A 21,140-nucleotide genomic window follows, 5' to 3' on the forward strand; every position below is an offset into this window, starting at 1 on the left:
ACTCAAATCTGGTTTAAACTCTCTTGCTCATAACAAGTATGTACTTGGTTTGTCTGTTTTATGTTTAGGAACAGAAAGGAGGATTTAATTCATTTGTGCTATAGACAATTAGAGCATAATTCTACCCTTTCTCATGAACCATAATTTTTTGTTTCAAATTCAAATCGTGGGGTATAATTAGAAATTAAATGAAACTAAAATGTTAACTGTGCTATCTGCTGATAAGATTTACAACTATATTTTGGATTTTTCTTATATCAAAAAAAATTAAATAATTTTTTTGTAATTGTTGTTCTTTGTTTTAACAATACATGACTACACAAGAATTTTCGTCATGAAATACATGGATACAAAGAACAGTATTCAAGCTCAAAAATCCATTCAACAATACTAAATTAGAGCAGTTCGAGGTAGCACGAACTTCCAAAACATCATAAGGTGGGTTCAGGTGCCATTATTCTTTGCCGACCGGTTACATCCGCCGTTACCCGTGTACTCTTGTGTATCGAATCAACTGAAAGATATAAACCCCGTATGCAGGTGATGAATGTATATTACTGCATAATTAAGAGAAGTACATGACAATAGTGTGAAAAGTTAGTCATCGACACACATATCATAAAGCTTGGTCGGTTGAAAGATTAATATCATTAACGTCTTTTTCCTGTTAAATATCTACATAAGAAACAGATGTGTCAGAATTTAAAAGGTATCTTTTATGGTTCCACCAGTATAAAAGGGATATATTTAAATGTTTTAGAAGAACTTGGTTTTAATACCATCTAGAAATCTAACATACTCATTAATTTCTGAGGATGAAATTCTAAAAATAATGTTTCTGTATTCATACTTTTTCACATTCGTGTCAAAAGGAATTTGTTTAATTTCATTAAAATCGTCGTAAACAAGGAAACATTTCAGGGTCCAGTAAATACTCTACCAAGTCCCTATTTTAACTCGTCACAAAAATACCAAATGTTATGAAAAAAAAAACAATACGTGAAAAATAAAGAAATAACAAACAGGATTCAAGCTCAAAATTCCATTCAAACAATATAAATGAAAAGCAAAGAAAATGCAGAGCCCCAAAACAAAAGAGGTGGTATGAGTAGCCATGGGAGAGTGAGTATCCCCTGCCGACCGGTAACACCCGTCATGTGCTCCTTGTCATGATCGGATGAAAAACAGGAAAATCCGTAGCCAATTCAGTATGTGAATATTAGCCTAACAATTAGTACGAAAAACGTCCTTCAGCATTTGACTGAATGATAGAGTCCAATTATTTTTATAGTAAATGTATTGAGCCGGGCTCATTTACAGGATAATGAACAAGGACTGTGGTGACAGTTTAAAATCACGTTCAGACGTTTAGAGAATATGTAATACACACAAAAATATCTCAATGGCATGTATAATATTAAATAGTTTTAAAAATAAAATAAAATATAGCTAGAAATTAACAGCGAAAAATATTTATCACATATCGTTTCGGGGTAATCCGGTTTTATATACAAACAGAAGTAAATAAACACCAATGCAGCAAGATTAAGGTCAAACGTCTCTGCACTGATGTGTTCTCAGTGGGGAGATTTGCATCAAGTCATTAATGATGTTCCCTGCATTTGTGTTAGCCTGATAGTACAACCTTTATTTATAGAATCAATCTAATTCAAATTAGATGTTAGATCCGCTTGCATACTCGCTACACTAACATCTAACAACATCCTGTTGAGGGTCACGTCAGAGGTCAAATTCTATCAATTAATCAAATCGCAGCTGGCAAAATCATCATATATTGTTGAAGCGAATAAATCTTGAGGCGTTCCGAATTTAACCTCTTACGTGACCCTCAATGGGATGACTTGTTAGATGTTAGTGTGGCGAGTATGCGAGCGGATCTAACATCTAATTTTAATTATATTGTTTATAGAATATGATGCAGACAGGGATACCTGGTGAAAACCTTTTGCACACGTTGAATTACGAGCAATGTGCCCAGCTAAAAATCATAATATTTGTAATGATATATCATATTCTAGACTTGACATACAATAAACAATGATAAGAATTATTGTCGCATATCTGCAGTGATTTTCTTTGATCTTTCTGTGGTGATAATTTATCCCATATCACATGTGTGATAATACTTTCCAAACATGTTTCAAAGTTTTTACACTCTTTATCATACAGTTTTAAAGAACAGTTTTATGAGCTCATAAGTATATTAAATGGTTAATTTATCAAAACCTGCATTTAAAAATTCAGAAGTCTTAAGTTAAACCAAATTGTCCAGGGTATTCTTAGTAAGGTATGTCAAAGGTCATGGTTAAGTGACTTTGTAAGGCTGGTATTTTTTCTTTAGTTTTATGGCAATCAGTGCACATGGTAAATAGCATAAAATTACCCTTAGAGGTCTTATGCAAGGAGATAGCTAATTAAAATGAACAAATGTAGTTCTATGTATGATGTATATAGAGACAATAATATTTCTTTTCTTTTTTCATTTTCAGGAACTTTACGTAGGTCTACAGTTTTAATTTTGGACTCATGCACTAGGAATATCATATCAGCAGAATTGTGCCACTGAATCAAAGGGAACTCTTTTTTTTTAGGTACGCATGATCGATGTAACTTCCTCGATGGTGTGTTGGCTGTTTGCCCATGTGTATTTCGGGGTATAGGTATGTTTAGTCTCAATTTTCTTTCTTAAAAGCCGCATAAGGGGTATATTTTTTCTGATCTCAAATTTTGTCTAAGCATTAATCTTTTTTCTCATTCATGAATTATCTGCTGAGAGTCTAGTTAATTAATTTATTTAATTAAAGCTATATAGTAACATATAGTGAAATTATTTCCTTGTGTGAGACCTAAAGAAAATCTGGTTACTCATTTTTATGACAATTTCTTTGATTTCGGGAGTAGCCTCCCCTTTTAAAGATCCAAAATGGTGATTTTACAGTGCGGCATGCAGTCTGGTCATCAACGAAGAGTTTTGACACCTGTAATACCCATATTTCTACCATTCACCTCTGTAACCTTTGTTGAGTTCATCAGACTGGTAAGAAAAACAATATTGTTAATTGAAATAATTTTATCAAGATAAATAAAATAATTAATGAAAAAAAATTACATGAACAGACTCCCTCATATAAGAAAATGTCACATTTTACACATTGCAATTATACATCATTTACATATCCACATTTTCCCCATTTACACATGCAGTTGAATAGATTTAGTGCTTAATAATACATAGCAACAATTATTACATGAATCCTAAGACAATTCACAAAATACATGAATGCATTAAACTGTGAAATACAGATTTTGTACATTTAATTAAAATGCACAGCATCAGTACCCCCCCCCCCCCCTTCACAATCTTGCAACTTTCTTTTTAATTCAAAGTCACTAGGCAACACTAAAGATTTCCACTTATTGCTTTTCAGTCCAAGACAGGAAGTTGAGGAATAAAGTTGACAGGACATCCTGAACTGTCCTCGCTACCAGCTTATGAGGGAACCAGCTGCAGTGGACAATGTACGTTACATCATAGGATAATAGGTAAGTCTCCGGAGTAGTGTTTGTAGCAATTCTCGTACTTGGTCCTGCATCGAAGATTCAGGACTATTGATATTTATCTCTGCATGGTTTGGTTCTTCCCAGAAACATGTTACTGGTGGTGGTCCCTATATTCTTCTGGCTTTTGTGGTGAGGAATGTTTCATTTCTAGCTCTTTTCTGATCACATTTTGTCTATCTAGCTGTTTGTCTGTCTGTCTGTCCATCTGTCTGTCTGTAAACTTTTCATATTTTCGACTTCTTCTCTAGAACCCATGGACCAATTTCAACCAAACTTGCCACAAAGCATCCTTGGGTGAAGGGGATTCAAGTTTGTTCAAATAAAGGGCCACACCCTCATTCAAGGGGAGATAATTGGGAATTAATGAAAATTTGATGGTATGTTTTAAAAATCTTGTTCTCAAGAACCACTGTGCCAGGAAAAATGAAACTTATGGAGAAACATCCTCAGGTAGTGTAGATTTAAATTTGTTCAAATCATGACCCCCGGGGGTAGGGCGGAGCCATAATGGCTGACCAAAGTTTAACATAAAAATATATAAGAAAATTCTTTAAAAATCTTCTTCTCAAGAATGACAAAGCCATAATTGATCATATCTATATGGAAGCATCCTCAGGTAGTGTTGATTCAAGTTTGTTCAATTCATGACCCCAGTTTGTAGGGCGGGGCCACAATGGACGATTAAAGTTTTACATAGAAATATAAAGGAAAAATCTTTAAAAATCTTCTTCTCAAGAACAGCAAAACCCTGATTGATCATATTTATATGGAAGCATCCTTAGGTAGTGTAGATTCAAGTTTGTTCAAATCATGTCCCCCGGGGGTAGGACTGGGCCACAAAGGATGATCAAATTTTATATAGAAATATATAGGAAAATTCTTTAAAAATAACCTTCTCAAGAAAAGCAAAGCCATGATTGGTCAAGGGACTACTTTTGGATTTAAACTTTTCAATAAAAAACCAATTTTTACTTTTTCCTAGCCACAGTGCTCAGGTGAGCGATGTGGCCCATGGGCCTCTTGTTTTTTTTTTTTTTTTTTAAATGATCAATCATTAAATATAAATAAATCAGTTGTTAAAAAATTTGCTTCATATTTGAAGTGCTTTAAACTGACCCTTTCATGAAAGTGACCAGTGTTTTTTGCACCTTGAAAGGTTTATTGGTAAAATATAAGAAGGAAGTTATGATTTTGGTGTTACTATTGTTGTTATTTAAGTTTGATTTGATTTTTATATTACGAGTATTATGAAACTGTTATTTTGTTACTGACCGATTGTTAATTTTAATTGTGAACAAATGTACAAAGATGAGGAGTATAATATAGTTGGCTATGTATATTGCCCAATTTTTGAACATACTATGTAATAAATATTAATAACAACCTTTGAATAATTGGAAAGACAATATTATAAATATGATAGCATTTTTGTACATGAGCATACATTTTTGAAAGGAAAAATAAATTATTCAATTGCATTAAAAAAAATATTTTGTTTCATATTCTTGCGAATTATCAGATCATTCTTCTATTATTTAAATACTCTGTCATTATGAAACCTTGTTAATAATTAAGTAAATATTAATTTTACATTTGCACCAATTTTTACATGGCATTTTCACACTAAGAATGCCACGTGCAAAATTATATACAGGAACAATTCTGAACAAATATATGCAAGTGAGTTGTAAATTTGATATGTAATGCATACATTACAAAAACCCATGACAGTGTTCACTAAAATGAAATGTATGGACTCTTATATAAATACTTGGTATATGTGATATGGATATTATGGATGATATTTTTGAGAATGACACAAGTAATGAAATTTTTCAGCATTGAATTGGATTCTTGAACCAGAGCCATGTGAACCTGGTCCACCTGTACCTCTCATTGAAGACCTGTTAACATCACGGTATGGTTACAGCATGCATTATCCCTGAATCCATTAAAAGAGCTGCATTGGCAACGAAACAACCCAATGTGGTCGATTGTAAGGAAATAAAGCATATCAGCTTCCAACTTTGGTGCAGTTCTCAGTTCTAAGCAAAGGCGGTAAGACGTGTGATTAAATTTTTGCGAAAAAGACTTTTAAAATTACAGTCAAACTTTGTTATCTCAAACCCATTATCTCATATTTCATGGATATGTCAAAGTAATTTTGAAGTCCAAACCATTTATAAAAGACTGGGACATTTTATTCTTGATAACTCTTTATGTATTATTCTTGAATCCACGGATATTTCCAACATTTTTCTTGGTCTCATTGAGTTTGAGATAATGAGGTTCGACTGTAATGACTAGATATTTGTACATAAAGATGCAGGAAATATAAGATTAATAACCAAAAATCATATTTTCTTCTCCAGATTGACATTGTCACTGAAGAAACAGCTGATGTTGGCTTACAATCTGGAGTCCATCAAGGCTGTTGCATGGGGTATCACTCATGAAGATGATGCTTTGAGAAAGTATGAAAAGGACTTTGATGCAGCTGTAGAGCAGTCAGGTATACAGCACAAAATAACATTCATTCAACCTCTGACATGTTAACATTCAATGTGTCAAAACAAATAACAGGACTTATCCTGGTGACAAACAGAAATCAATTACTGAAGTCTAATTGTAAAAAAAAACTAGAAATATGTCCATAGGACATGAATGCCCCGCCGAGGATATATTAGTAAAGCAACATGAAATTTGTACATGTATAAAATTTGATCAGTTTGGTTCAGGCAGGGCTTATAGTTAGTTGGGAATAAAAATGTAGGTCCAGCATCCAAAGCAAGTCTGGTAGTGTCCATCCCTAGCTGCATCATCCATGCAAGTTTGGTTTAGGTAGGGCTTATAGTTACTTGGGAATGAAAATGTAAGTCAGATCCAGCATCCGAAGCAAGTCTGGTAGTGTCCATCCCTAGATGCATCATCCATGCAAGTTTGGTCTAAGTAGGGCTGATAGTTCCTTAGGAATAAATCTGCTCCAAAAACTTCAACCTGGTCACTCATCTGGAAAATATAGGTCAGATCCAGCATCCGAAGCAAGTCTGGTAGTGTCCATCCTTAGATGCATCATCCAAGCAAGTTTGGTCTAAGTAGGGCTTATAGTTCCTTAAGAATAGACCTGCTCCAAAAACTTTAATTTGGTCACTCATCTGGAAAATGTAGGTCAGATTCAGCATCCGAAGCAAGTCCGGTAGTGTTCATCTCTAGATGCATCATCTATGCAAGTTTGTATCAACATGTAAAGTTTGATAACACCATCTTGAATGGTATGTTTAAAACTGAGCTAAACACTATTTAAGAAAAGTCAGGTCAAGGTCAAAGGAAAGGTCAAGGTCAAAAAATGTTGTTGCAGTTGCATAGCTCTCATCAATATCTATCAGCATATGAAGTTTGATTAAAATATCTTGGATAGTTTCTTTGAAACTTAGCTTTGAACAGAGCTAAACACAAAGTGGGATGGAAGGACAGAAGGACGGAAGACGGACATGACAAACACTATATGCCCCGGCCATATTCATGGCGGGGCATAAATATTCAGTTACCAACATATTCCAGAAAATTTGCTTTTTGAAGTGGAAGGATTATAAAAGCTCTACTTAGACTTTGTTTGCATTACAAAATCAATTGTATTATGGTTTGTTTGCATTCAGTAGTATTATAATTTTTTCTGAAAAGGATATGGTTGCATGAATCCGGAGTGTTGGGAGCTTCACCTGATGGCTTAGTTGTTCGACCACCAACATGCAGTGTATTTTATCAAACTCCAGAAGCCAAAGACGCCATTCCTGATATTGTAGAGGTGAAGTGTCCATATACAGCATCGTCTTCAACAGTAGCAGATGGGGCACAAAATTTGAAGGATTTTTCATAGGTAAATAACATTAAAAATCTGTATTGTCCAGTACTTTGAAATTAAAAATCTTGGTGAGTAAATGATTTCAAAACATGTATTAATTTACAAGTGCAGCTGTTCAATATGGTATGAAGATATTGAAAAAGGAGGGGATATGTACTGGTATAACACAACTTAAGTGTTTTTTGATTTTTTTTTTAGATCTTAAACAAGATACCCTGTGCCTGAAAACCAGTCACCCATACTATCATCAAATTCAAGGCCAGCTACACATATGTAACAAAACATTCTGCGACTTAATTGTGTGGACAAGAGTAGACTGCATTGTGATTAGAATAGTAAAAGACATTGAATGGACAGCAAATGTTCCAAAGCTGATAGATTTCTACATTAACATTTTCATTCCAGCACTGATGGAAAACTGAGTTCTGGTTTGAACTTCTTGACACTTAGTTTTGTACCTCTAGAATTTTCTAACAATGGAAAATGGGTAATCATGTTAAATGTGTTGAATGTTCCTAAGTCTCATAAATGTATGACATGATATGTCACAATCCATCATAAAACTTCTGGCTTATAAGACTATTTTAAATAGCAATGATGATTAATAAAATCTATGTACTACATAAAAAAAGAATATCAAAATTTAGAATCATTTTATTAATGAATTGAAGATGTTATTCTCAAAGTGAAAATGTAACATTTTTGTCTTTCTTAATAGATAAATTGTTGAAAACATGAATTTGTTGAGTTGTGCTTTAAAGGTAAATATACTTTAAACTAGAGATTTAAAATTATAAGTAAACCCTCTTCCAAATTATATTGTCAAATGAAGAATGGAATTGCCAAACATTCTTGTAATAAATCCATGCTAACAAAAGGGATTTTCATTTTCTGAAGTACATGTATTACAACATACTACAAAATTAACAAATATAACCATTGACATTGATAACAAATCAAAATTTGCTTATCCCTTGCACTTTGGTATGAATATCTTCACTGTTTAGTGTATACTGTCACACGCCAATGCAAATTTATAATAAGTACATGTATCTTTAAGTAATTTCTTTCAAAAGTGGAGCTTGCAAGTTTACAAGACAAGAACAGAGTTGAAATATTTTTGTTGAGATTGGTCTGTAAGTAGATGGTATGTAACGGAGAATCTCGTAATTCTTTATCCTCTCGTTGGCTCTTTCCACATGAATAAGTGCTTTAGCAATCTTGTAACACAGTGCTGCTTCTTGTATGGTAAACTGGCCTCGTGTCGATAAAAGAGCTTTTATAATTAAGCAGACACCCTGGGGCAACTGGTCATGAATGGTGAAACCTTTGACCACCAAAATAAGGTCTCCAGCTTTGAACTTTCGTAAAACTTGGCTGTGACGTACAATAGCTACATCAGAAGTAGAACCTGGGTACAGCATGGAGCAAAATGTAAGTGCACCATTTGGAGGCACGCAAGTTACTGCTTTAAAAGTATGGCAACTTTTGTACATACTGTAGGCCATGGCCTGATTATCCATATGTGTTGGGATGTCCTGGGTTGTTTCAATTGCATCCATGGATGCTCTAGCAGAGGAAAAATCCTCAAAAGATTTTGGCAGAGACCCTGAAAAAAAGTTGGAAAAAAATTAATTTGATTATTTGTAATTGTGTAAAAAAATTGTGTTACAGTCAATTTTTCAAGAATACAATAAATTTAACTGCATTAAATTTTTGCAAGTCATTATGATAAATTTTAAAACAAACCTTTGCATTTAAGCTGACTTGGAAAACATTCTACGCTACATTCTACACTACGCCATCAGACAGCATCTTGTATAGGGAAAAGACCACTAATTATTTTCCCATAGAACTCCATACAAACCTTAGGCCTTCTCAGTACTTTACTATGACAATTTCAGAAAAATCTTTAGCATCATTTCAAACTTTGTTCTAAGCCCTAACAAAAAATACTGAAAAAAATATATGGTCCCATGGCGTTTATAGGTCAAAATTGCAGTTATTTTCAACTTATAGAGATTCGCAGTAAATAACACGCGGCATAAAAAATCAACCCCCACTCCTAAAATCTTCCCTGGCATTTCTATAGTTTCTGTAATATTCCCTCATCCTATCATTTATTTCAAAGGTCATTAATTTTACTTTAAAATGAAAACAATTAAATACCTGATTTCAGCCAATGGCGTAACGCCTACCCATTCAGTATTCGGTTTAATGTTCCATAACAAACAAAGCCATGTGTGCATCCGGGGATTTGGTGCTCTCATTCCTATACTTACATACTTACCTGTCCCAGAATTAGTCAATTGTGGTAATTTCAAAGACTATACACCTACCTGTGAACATGTATGAAATTTGAGTCCTGTGACTTCAGTGTATTGGATACTGTGACCATCTCAAATGATGACACCTTACTGCTACCAGCACAATTCAAAGGAGTGAATGACGTCTGGGCCGGTGATGATATTTGGATATATTGGTGACTGTAATAAATAAAATATTTGTACAATGAATTGTTTTTGTGCTTTAATGTTAATAAAGTGATATTAAGGTAGGTCCGTACTTTCAGAATTTTCTGTCAAACTGATAATTTTTCAATTTGAATACTTTGAACAAGTCTTAAACTTACTAAAACACCCTTAAAAGACATATCTTTGCAGATTGATTTTCATACAACATGTCTCAGCACACATACCTCTAAAAACTCAACAGCCAAAATTGCACATAAAAAAGTGTGATATCATATTTCTCTTAGTTATGCACCAAATCACATCAAATTTATGTTAAAACTTATGAAGATCAAAAATATTCATTTACCTGGAGAAAATTTGAAATTTTTACTGCAAAACATTAACAAATCGGTGTTGAATCTGTCCATGCCTTTCAGAAAAAAATCTCAAAATATCTTTATTTTTTATAATTCTTAAAATCCAATATGTTTAGATGCCATTTTTTCTTTAAAACTATTGAGAATTATATCTAATGTTAACAAAAACATCTACTTTATTATGATTGACCAGAGAATTTTAACAAAACAGTCTTTTGAAGACGTAAACCCCCCATTTTTGAAATATCAATTTTTTCAATTATTCAATGTAAAATTTTTAAATAATAAAAAATTAAATGGATGATATAGGCTCTTAATCAATAAAAATAGATCTCAGGTTAGTTTGCTTAAAAGAAAATTAAAAAGATTTAGGTCTTTAAAAGCAATTAAGAATTTTGTGTCTGGATAAGTTCTAAATGACATATAGGTCTTATGGACAGAATGCAAAGTTTTAATTTCCATAAATAATGTATATTATATGCTTCATATGCACAATAACACTATAATAAACAAATATTTACTTGCTAAATCATTCTCAATCAATCAAAAAGATTTATATCAATAGAAAAGTGAAAATCATAATTTTTTTATATTTTATTTTATTTGTGTAAAATTAGAACCGGATCCGTAAAAGTGTGGGCCTTCCTTAAGTCAAAATTGAGTCAATAATTTCATAAGGGTGGATTCTACCCAGAATTAGGTAAAAAGCTCCAAAATTGGATAAATCATAGTTAATTAAGCAAAATTCAAAGGTTTCAAAAAGACTGATATAGAATTTTTTTATGCTTATGCAAAGTATATTATTTAAGACTCTGATATACTAATTGATTCTTATCTAATCCCTCCTATTGCTTAAGTATGTACAAAAAAGTTTCCCCACCCCCCAGTGAAAAACACTTAAAGAAATAGCAGGTGTCCCCTTTTATTTTTGTTTACAATTAATTTAGACAAGTTTAAATCAATCCTTTTGATAACAAATCAAAGTTCAATGTCTGTAGTCTTATACATTACAATCAGAAGCTACTTTTTGAATTTTATTCTAAGAAAAGGAGAATTTAAATAATTTTTTTTTAAAAATTAAAGAAAAGCAAAAACTGACTTCAAACCCCAAAATGTACTATACAATAAGAGGCTGGAAAGTTAATAAATAAAAAATTTACCTGCAATGTACAGAAAACTGTCCGACAAAATACATCGGGTGGGTAGGGAGTCTCCATTTTCTTCTTATATAGAGAAAATGCCCCTGCTGATCAGAGACCTAACACTCCCAAATAATAACAAAATATGTTAACATAACAGTCAATCTAAGATGTTCATCCCTCAATGGCAACAAGTTTTTATTACAGTAACTGAAATTGTTAGGAAATAGGAAATCACAATTGGAATTCCTTTAAATGTACCTTCTCTTCGTTGTATTTAATATCGTGGATTGATATTGGCTTCCTTTTACTAGACTCTATTTTTAGGGCAAGCAATTCCTTTTCCAGTTGTATTTCTGTTGAGAGGCGCTGCATTTCTTGAGTACAGTTAAATGTGCAGGATGCTGAGTAGTTGTGCTCTGATATCAACTGAAAATATATTGTAAATCATGTACAGTTAAAAGAACTTTATATATTATTAAAAATTATTGAAAATGTTTCAGTGTTGGTCATTTGTCATCATTGGTGTTTTAAATGAGCTTTACTTTTTCTTGATATTGACATTTTGGTGCTTGTGGAATCTGCAACTGGTCCATCTGTGAAGATGACAGGGACTCCTCACTTTTGAGTTTTTTCCTCCTTTGTAAAATAATTAAACTTGAATTATTTTTTTATTCAGTTGTAAGCTACTCTGTTTATACATGTACCCTTTTAAAGATTTTTAGTAAAATATTCTCAATTAAACTCCACCCACCCACCATCCAAAAACAAGATGTCGGTCATATTTTGAAAAATAATTTCACCTTTTTGTACATTCAGGATCAGAGAAATCCATGGCCTTTCCTTCATTCCATGCAAAATATGCAGGGTCCCCCTCCTTCTTACCATCCTTAAAGTGGCAGGAGCAGATGCTATCATTCTGATCTCCTGGTTGGCGATCAGCTCGTCTAAAAATATACATTATACAAAGACTGAGTGAAGGAGAATTAAAAAGCAAAACATGTTCATTTAGCATGTTATTATCAAATAGCCTAAATGACTTATTTTTTCATTATTTTTTTTTTTAAATGTTACATTTACTTGCAAGTACAAGATAACCATGTGCATAACATTAACAAACGGTAGCAGTATTTGGTAGTAATAATACGAAATAAAATGTAATAAAAACAGCTGTTAAACAAAAATTAATCTTGCTACAAATTGCACAGTTTTTGTAGTATGTACTCTTCATTATTCTTCTGCTATATTGATTACTACGAGATTTAACTTTTTAGCATGCATGTATAAATACTGTATCTGACAATGCAGCATCGTGACATATCGTTACAAGTACCTACAAATTTTGTCAATATATCTACGTTTACTGAGTTTTTTCCCTAGCAGGCCGAAATATCTCCATCATGTCACCAGGAACAACACTCGTGCATCTCGTAATTAGTGCTGCAATAAACAAACTGATGTGTTTTTTCTCACCTGCATGGTTTTCCCGACGCTTCAGCTACTTTCGTTATTTCTAACCAATGAAAATTGTCCTTACTTTTCTGTTGCGTCATGCAATTTTATTGCACGCATCACTGAATTGTAGAACACACATCACAAGATTTCGAATATACATCACAAGATTATCGAACATACATCACAAGATTTCGAATATACATCACAAGATTATCGAACATACATCACAAGATTTCGAATATACATCACAAGATTTCGAACATACATCACAAGATTATAGAATATACATCACAAGATTTCGAATATACATCACAAGATATTGAATATACATCACAAGATTTTGAACATACATCACAAGATATTGAATATACATCACAAGATTATAGAATATACATCACAAGATTTCGAACATACATCACAAGATTATAGAATATACATCACAAGTTTTAGAATATACATCACAAGATATTGAATATACATCACAAGATTTTGAACATACATCACAAGATTTTGAATATACATCACAAGATTTCGAACATACATCACAAGATTATAGAATATACATCACAAGATTTCGAATATACATCACAAGATATTGAATATACATCACAAGATTTTGAACATACATCACAAGATATTGAACATACATCACAAGATTTTGAATATACATCACAAGATTTCGAACATACATCACAAGATTATAGAATATACATCACAAGATTTCGAATATACATCACAAGATATTGAATATACATCACAAGATTTTGAACATACATCACAAGATATTGAATATACATCACAAGATTATAGAATATACATCACAAGATTTCGAACATACATCACAAGATTATAGAATATACATCACAAGTTTTAGAATATACATCACAAGATTTTGAATATACATCACAAGATTTCGAACATACATCACAAGATTTTGAACATACATCACAAGATTTTGAATATACATCACAAGATTTCGAACATACATCACAAGATTTTGAATATACATCACAAGATTTTGAATATACATCACAAGATTTCGAACATACATCACAAGATTTTGAATATACATCACAAGATTTTGAATATACATCACAAGATTTCGAACATACATCACAAGATTTTGAATATACATCACAAGATTATCGAATATTAAGCAACGTATTGACATGCCAATGACTTGATGGAATGCCTTTACATGCGTCATGAATTACGTTAAAACAAACAAAAAAGTGAAAACCTATCTTATGTAACATGAAACGTAATGACAAATGAAAAGTTTAAATCATTCGAATTTTTGGCCAATTTCGTAAATTGAAATTAATGGGTCAAGTATTTAAAAATCCGTTATACATGAAACATTACCAATAAGGAAGGCGAGGGGGGTCAAACTACGATACAAGATAAAAGATATTTTATTTACCAATCAAGGGCCCCGAGGGGCATTTCAACATACACAAATGTACAATTTAAACAATCAAACAATTACAATTTAAAATAAAAACTTCGAATCCCAATGCATGTAATTTACAAACATTTAATTCATATAGAACAACCAGAAACCCAACCATTCAATCCCTAATGAAAAGGAATTTATTCGTAAATATTTTTTATGCAAGCAAGCAAAGAGTTTTGAAAAATCATTTCAATTGCGATGATTCTCGCAGAGTCGCCTTATAGCCCGGGGTCTTTGAAAATTGAAGTGCGATACAGCTTTTTGAACATGCGTTATATAAGAGAACCATTACCTTTACATTAATTTTTTAGACTTTTGAGACCAAAGCGTCCAACAGATGAAGGAAATCCCATAGTTAGTTACCTTGCCCCTTTATAAGCAGATCTATTTCATTTACTGTGGTCTTAAGTTCAACATTCAGATACAATGCACTGATATTTAATTGAGTAAAATGTATATAGGATTTTAAACTTAAAAATTTGTAAATTGATATTTTGGTTTTAGAAATAGCAAAAGCCTTATAGGGCCTTATTTGACCCTAAGAATTTCTGAAAAATTTAATATGCTTAGTTTTGGTTGGAAATGCCGTACTTATCCCTTGAACCCTTAGTAACTGTGTATCTATTAAACATGACGTAATTTTCTCCCTAGTCGATGCATTATAGCGTCATAAAGTGCATCATTTTTCCCGTATCCTGTAAAATCCTTTCAAAATGGCCAAAATCTGAAGTATGTCTTCAATGTCTCAAATTGAGCACAAACCTCTAATCCAAAATATGCAATTACATAACGATAGATCTGTCTCTGAATATCACAGACATGTTTTAATTTTTGGATTGTGGGTTGTGCTTTACTGTAGGTTGTCAAATATGCATTTTTTTCTGCAAAATTCAAGAACATTGCATTTTCTCACAGCCTGTTTTTCAATACCTGGATGCTCAAAAAGAAATTTTTCACCGGAAATGAAAGCACCAACTCTCTTTTTTATTTTGATATATGAAATGGAACAGACGGTGATAGTCAATTAATTGATATAAGGTCAGGGCCATTTTATGCATAAAAAGAGCCCTGGACATGTATTAACCAACTTCCATGGAAAATCGGTTGATCCATTACCTGCAGGAAGCTTGGTTTTAATTGGCGTGTTCCATAAAATGTAAGGAATGACTTTCAAAAGTGCTTGCAAGGTTTCAAAAATAAAAGGTAATATATGCCTCTTTTTATAAAATCGTATGGCTTTCATCATTTGTTTACAAAACAAACTGTCTATGATTTACGTTTGAAAAAGTAATAAATCCAAACGGTTGTTGTTCACTTACAATTTAATGGATGGTTAAAAAACAAAAAAAAGGGGGGGATGTTGTAGCAGGTTCCAATTCCCTCTATGAACTTTCGTACAGTTTATTAAAGGAACCATAGAAATACTGTTTATTTTGACATGTTTCCTTCTGAACCCCCTACAAAACATCACTATTAAATCAAACGCAAAATCTATATTGTCCCTAGTAGTTGGGAGAAAAATGTCGATTTTGGAATGATTGACCCCCAATATCTCCTTATATTTATTATTTTTTTTATTCTTTGTGTTTTAGATTAGGTGGTTTTTGGTCTGTAACAGAGTGGGATTTTTATTTAATAATATATAAATTTATGTGAAGCCATGATTTGTATAAACATTTTAAGAAGAGATCTTCCCTATCACATAACTGGTTACAATTATTAAGAAGAATATGTTATCTTTTTTAGTTTCTCTCGAATTTCTACATAATCAGAGATATAAAAAAGTAAAATAATGTCTATATTAATGCCAGTAAACTGCAATTAAGAATGAAGTTTCTAAAATGGAAAGTCGTGATTTACTTCTAGATTTTAGCCATATTGTATTTTTGGTAAAGAAATGCTTGTTTTGTACGTTTTATTTGCCAATGAAAACAAAAAGTTAATTTCAATATGATCATACTTTTTCTTCATCTAAAAATATTACATTTACAAGCGCAATTCCATGTTTATTCTTTCTTTATTTTTCTATCTTTTTGAAGAAGCGATACCTGTATGTTTCAACCGATAGAATTTCATATTTTATATTGATCTAAAGATATCTCGGCATTATTAAATCTTTGTTATAAAATTGAAAGGCACCCGGCGCCCTGAATAATAACGATTCGTTATATAACAAATTAAAACTGTCATTTTTTTCAGAATCCATTTTTGAATCAAAAAAAAAAATAAAAATTAAGAAATCAACTAATTACTTATCTCTACTTTTTTTGCCTTGCCTAAATTTTTGCTTCAAATATTATAAATTTTAATCAAATTTATTTAAAGTGCTTTTTTTCAAAACCAACTTAAATACGAGGGCCGTTCAAAAATTACGCGAACTGTGCTATTATTTACTCTCACAGACGTCATATAGTTATGAAATTTCACAGAAATATGTATCTTAAAGATTCCAATAAATTTTGGGCAAAATTTCTGTATTTTAAAAAAATTCTACTAAAATTATCGGTATATTGATATCGATGATGGAGAGGTACGGAGCACGACAAAAAAATTGAAGCAAAATTATGCGGAATCCAAAATTAAACTCATTAGTTTTCTATAATTCGCGATATTTTTCGAAAATTTTCTCAAATGTATCTTTAAATTGTTCTATTATTATGTATTTAGATTTCTGACGTGATATTTGAAGTACTAGCAGAAATATAGTGATTTTTCTCTGATGTGATTCCCGTGAACACGACCGTGAAAATGACGTTTCCCGAATTCACTTTTGTTAAATTATGTGTAATGCTCAAGATATCGCCAACATAGGTCCAAAATATGCATAATTAAAACATGTAGTAAACTAGGGTATTTGTGACATTTGTCCACAAATAGCAAATTGAAATTTTAGACCGTTAGACCTCTGTAAAAAAGGCTATACGGGAGGACGGGAAGAAGATTATCGACGAAAAATTCATCCGGACTGTAAAGAACGTGATTGAGAGTCACCAATACCACACTATATCTCATAAATACCTGCATTCTTTTTGGTTTTAAAACAAAAAAAGAATATTCTTGACTTGTTTAATAGATTTTAAGCTTGACAAGAAATAGTGTTTGGATGTTAAACAGATAAGGTAACTCAAACTGTACAGATACTCTTGGGAAAATGTTGAGAAAATGAAAGCTCAATCACATATTTTTTTAATATGCCTGTGACAGTCCAGTCCAATACGAAAATTCGTAATATTACGAAAAAACGTAAGATTACAAAAAAGCGTAATATTACAAGTTATCGTAATATAAAACTTATATTACAATTTTTCGTAATGTAGTTAAATTACGAATGCGCATAATATAGCAGATTGTAAGAGACTATATTACGAGTTTTCGTAATCCAAGACAAATCCAAGCATTGCAAGAAATTGAGTGGTGGGTAGCAAAGTATGACGTCAGTAATATATCAGATTCCACATCTACTGATAGCACGCGGTCAGTTTGGTCAGTTACGCCTATCAGAAAGCATGGAAATTCAAGAAGAAAGTACCGCCAGCGAAGGGTGAGTGGACAATTTCTTTTATTATTCTTTTATAGGAATTTTCCCAAGGATAAGACCAATTTTCCAGTAAATTTCAATATTCGCTTAAGCACGTCGCATTGGTCTATATCACCCGAACTCCCTACTTTTCTTGCGAAGTCTACCCTAAAAATCACACCCTTGTCTCAAAATACAACTGTTCGTGCAATTCTTATTGAAATACACAGAATTCAAATCTCAGTAAGAGTCGTACAAGTTATCGCCCGTGACATCTCGTAGTAAACGTCATACTTTGATACCCGCCACTCAATTTCTCGCAATGCTTGAATTTGTCTTGGATACGAAAACTCGTAATATAGTCTCTACAATCTGCTATTTTACGTGTATTCGTAATTTAACTACATTACAAAAAATTGTAATATAAGTTTTATGTTACGATAACTTGTAATATTACACTTTCTTGTAATCTTTCGTTTTTTTTTGTAATCTTTCTTTTTTTTCGTAATATTACGAATTTTCGTATTGGACTAGACTGTGTGACGTCGAAGATTTTGCTGCTCCGTGACTCAATGATATGTCCTGAAAAATCACTCAAAATTGATACCAATTTACAACATTTTGATACGAAATTTTGAAGACCATATAAATAAAGATTCTTTTATATTATGTGTGAAATTTTGCCCGATTATGTCGCCAGATATTTTTTCTGTGCAACAAGTCCGCGTAATTTTAAAACGGCCCTCGTAGATTATAGATGGAAAGATTTTCTTTCTTTAACTTTATAAAAGATAGGACGTAAATGTTATGATATCGTAGCAAATCTTGTATACATCATTCCAAAATACATAATTACAACTGTGCTAATTGGAGGGAAAACGTATAAAGCTATGATTAAAATATTGTTCTTGATTCCAAGTTCATTCAAATTTGCAATTTTTCCATAAAAAATTAAACTGTATTAATTTTTTTCAAAATATGATAGTCAATTTTGCATAAAAATCAAGTGCGTTAAGAACAAATATCATTTTATATGATAATAGTGCATGTATCAACAGAGAAAAAATCTTTTTGTCTTCACAATATCATTCCAAATAATGAAAAAACTTGATCAAAAATGATTAATTTCTAGCCACATTTAAAATTCTTAATAAACAAAAAAAATGTCTACATTTAATTAGTTTCAAATAAATAAGCAGCAAAGGAATTAAGGTGGAAAAATTTTGACAAAGTTTGTGATGCCACTACAATTTGTCATGTATAATGCATATGAATTGTTTTTCAATATAATTTGAAACACTCATTTAAAATTAAGAGACACGGTAGGCACAAAAGTGATGAACTTTACAGTGCATCAAAACTTTTAAATTAAAAAAAAATCAAATTAAATACGACTCAAATATGACTGGTTGTCATGTATCTTTTGCTTTCTGATCGTACAGCGACACCGACAGATGCGGGTAAATACACAGCAGGAAGGAAACATTCACCTGTGTGTGGTATGTAATATATTTATTATTCAATTGACAAAATCTTGTTATCCGATTAAGATGGATAAGAAACTGATGGGATTTAAATGGTACGGTGAACCTTTAAGTGGGTGTTGATAAATACTTGTAAGTTTGAACCTATTAAAGAGATGGGAGTGAAGATCTTACATCATAGATTTGAACAATTAATTTTTCAAAGTTGTAGGATTTAGGAATCCAAAAACAAAGAAACAAATATAAGCAAGAAAAAAAGAGGAAAAATCGACATGAAGAACATAAAGATAAATTTTAAAATATAAATCAGATTTACCTTGATTTTTAAAAGAAGATAGACTTATTCAATTAAAAGTGCATAAAACCATTAAATGTAAAAACATTGATTTTTTTTTAGTATGTTCGCTTCTCTCCTTGCAGTAGACCAAATGTTTACAGATTGACAGTTTTTTGGGATTACAAACTCGGAATGCAAACTTTCTTCAAAGAAAATTTTATATAATGCCAATTGTATTCATTGGAGTGATATCAATTTGTGCAAGATTTTATTTTGTTATTTTGCTCCACACATTAAAATGATAAAGATAGTGCAGTGGATTTTATCTTAACCTTAGAAAAGCATTTTGATAATTCGATCAGCATAAAGCGGTATTCATGTTTATGATTCAGATAAAATCATGGCTCCAACTCGAAAAAGAAAATCTGTTTAAAATATTTAAATATTTACGACACGTACAAATATAAGAATGTTCTTAATCTACTTTCATTCTTCAGCCCTCAGTATGTAAAAGATGAGTTTTAACCCTGTCATCCATTTCAAACTATTGGTCAACTGTACAATGACCCATACATGATCTCTTTCACCTATATGTTGGTCAATTATCTTTCACATAAAAAAGTAAACGAAAAATAGTTCAAGTTAAAATTTAAATATAAAATTAGAAAAACACCCGATTTTATATTTCTATGAAGCAGAAGTTCATGAACTTTTACATGAGAGGAAAACACTTGTCGTGGCTTGAACTCGACATACAGATTTACAAGTATTAATTAACAAAAGTTAGTACTATTTATGTGTCACCTTTATACATCCAAGTAGGCTTGAGACAAATCTCAACACAAAGTCTGCAAATAAGTTTATATTCGGACGCCTTACTGACTACACACGACAAATGCTAACAAATAACGACAAACGAGACGAATAAAGCTTTTCCATCGTCAACAGTCCTAATTTATGTAGAAATTCTCCGATATCACCTGAATATGGGTGTTTAAGTCTCCACACTTATTCGCTACTCAAGGGCATGTTCTAAGAATGATCAGTTTTTAAACTAAGGCTGGCTACTCACACATAAGTTCACGTTACAGGGATTTCAACAACCTTGCTTTAAGTCAGTATTTTGTAAGTTCTATGGTCGTTATTGTGAACTTCCTAGGAATTCTTAGCTATCAGGTTCTTTTGTATTTTGCTTGACTTGTTTCATTACAGTTTTTTGTACTTAATTTAAATATTTCGTCTACTTAGGATCATATACGAGGGTCATTCAAAAAATATGTAGGCACTGTTCCTCATCGTCATATTATTATCACAAGATTATGGATCAGCACATTTTCGCAAATAAAATTATTTATTTTATCGAAGTGTAAAGTTTCATTCCAATTGATTTAATAAAACTCTTGTTAGCAAATTTTTAAAGCAATATGTTTTGTTACCTCGGAGCACAGTTAACCAACAATGTAAAGTCAACAACGTCGAGACAGTTTCTCAAAATTACTCTGCTTTTTAATTTCATACACGGTTTGTATTCATAAAAA

General features: G+C 31.8%; 1 protein-coding gene and 1 long non-coding RNA gene across 3 annotated transcripts; one reads left to right on the forward strand and one right to left on the reverse strand.

Moving 5' to 3' along the window:
• Positions 1 to 2,015: 2,015 nt before the first annotated feature.
• On the forward strand, positions 2,016 to 5,935 carry LOC134273466 (uncharacterized). Its single transcript, XR_009993401.1, has 4 exons — positions 2,016 to 2,685; positions 2,920 to 3,058; positions 3,450 to 3,564; positions 5,422 to 5,935. It is a non-coding gene; the product is annotated as an uncharacterized LOC134273466 (long non-coding RNA).
• A 2,147-nt stretch (positions 5,936 to 8,082) lies between these two features.
• On the reverse strand, positions 8,083 to 13,165 carry LOC134273464 (uncharacterized). Of its 2 annotated transcripts, XM_062755664.1 has the most exons (8): positions 12,887 to 13,165; positions 12,217 to 12,360; positions 11,959 to 12,052; positions 11,675 to 11,842; positions 11,435 to 11,532; positions 9,784 to 9,930; positions 9,194 to 9,259; positions 8,083 to 9,053 (listed from the first exon to the last, which is right to left on the reverse strand). In XM_062755664.1, the coding sequence occupies exons 1-7, from the start codon at positions 12,964 to 12,966 to the stop codon at positions 9,241 to 9,243; spliced, it is 750 nt and encodes a 249-aa protein (XP_062611648.1). In that variant the 5' UTR covers positions 12,967 to 13,165; the 3' UTR covers positions 8,083 to 9,053; positions 9,194 to 9,240. The 2 variants fall into 2 exon arrangements, with proteins under 2 accessions (XP_062611648.1, XP_062611647.1); XM_062755663.1 differs by lacking the exon at positions 9,194 to 9,259 and having other exon boundaries at positions 12,887 to 13,155.
• Positions 13,166 to 21,140: the final 7,975 nt, after the last annotated feature.

Source organism: Saccostrea cucullata, unplaced genomic scaffold (genome assembly GCF_032062105.1).
Source record: "Saccostrea cucullata isolate Sc308-1 unplaced genomic scaffold, CSIRO_AGI_Scuc_v1 ctg3301, whole genome shotgun sequence".
NCBI classification, from domain to species: Eukaryota; Metazoa; Mollusca; class Bivalvia; order Ostreida; family Ostreidae; genus Saccostrea; species Saccostrea cuccullata.

Bases quoted from the DNA above. Each gene is read 5' to 3' on its own strand.
- LOC134273464 (XM_062755663.1), bottom strand. From the start codon at position 12,966: ATGACGCAACAGAAAAGTAAGGACAATTTTCATTGGTTAGAAATAACG. The intron at 11,533-11,674 runs GTACATTTAAAG...TGGGAGTGTTAG, and splicing joins TTAAATACAACGAAGAGAAG to GTCTCTGATCAGCAGGGGCA. The intron at 9,054-9,783 runs GTAGGTGTATAG...ACTTTTTTTCAG, and splicing joins AATTTCATACATGTTCACAG to GGTCTCTGCCAAAATCTTTT.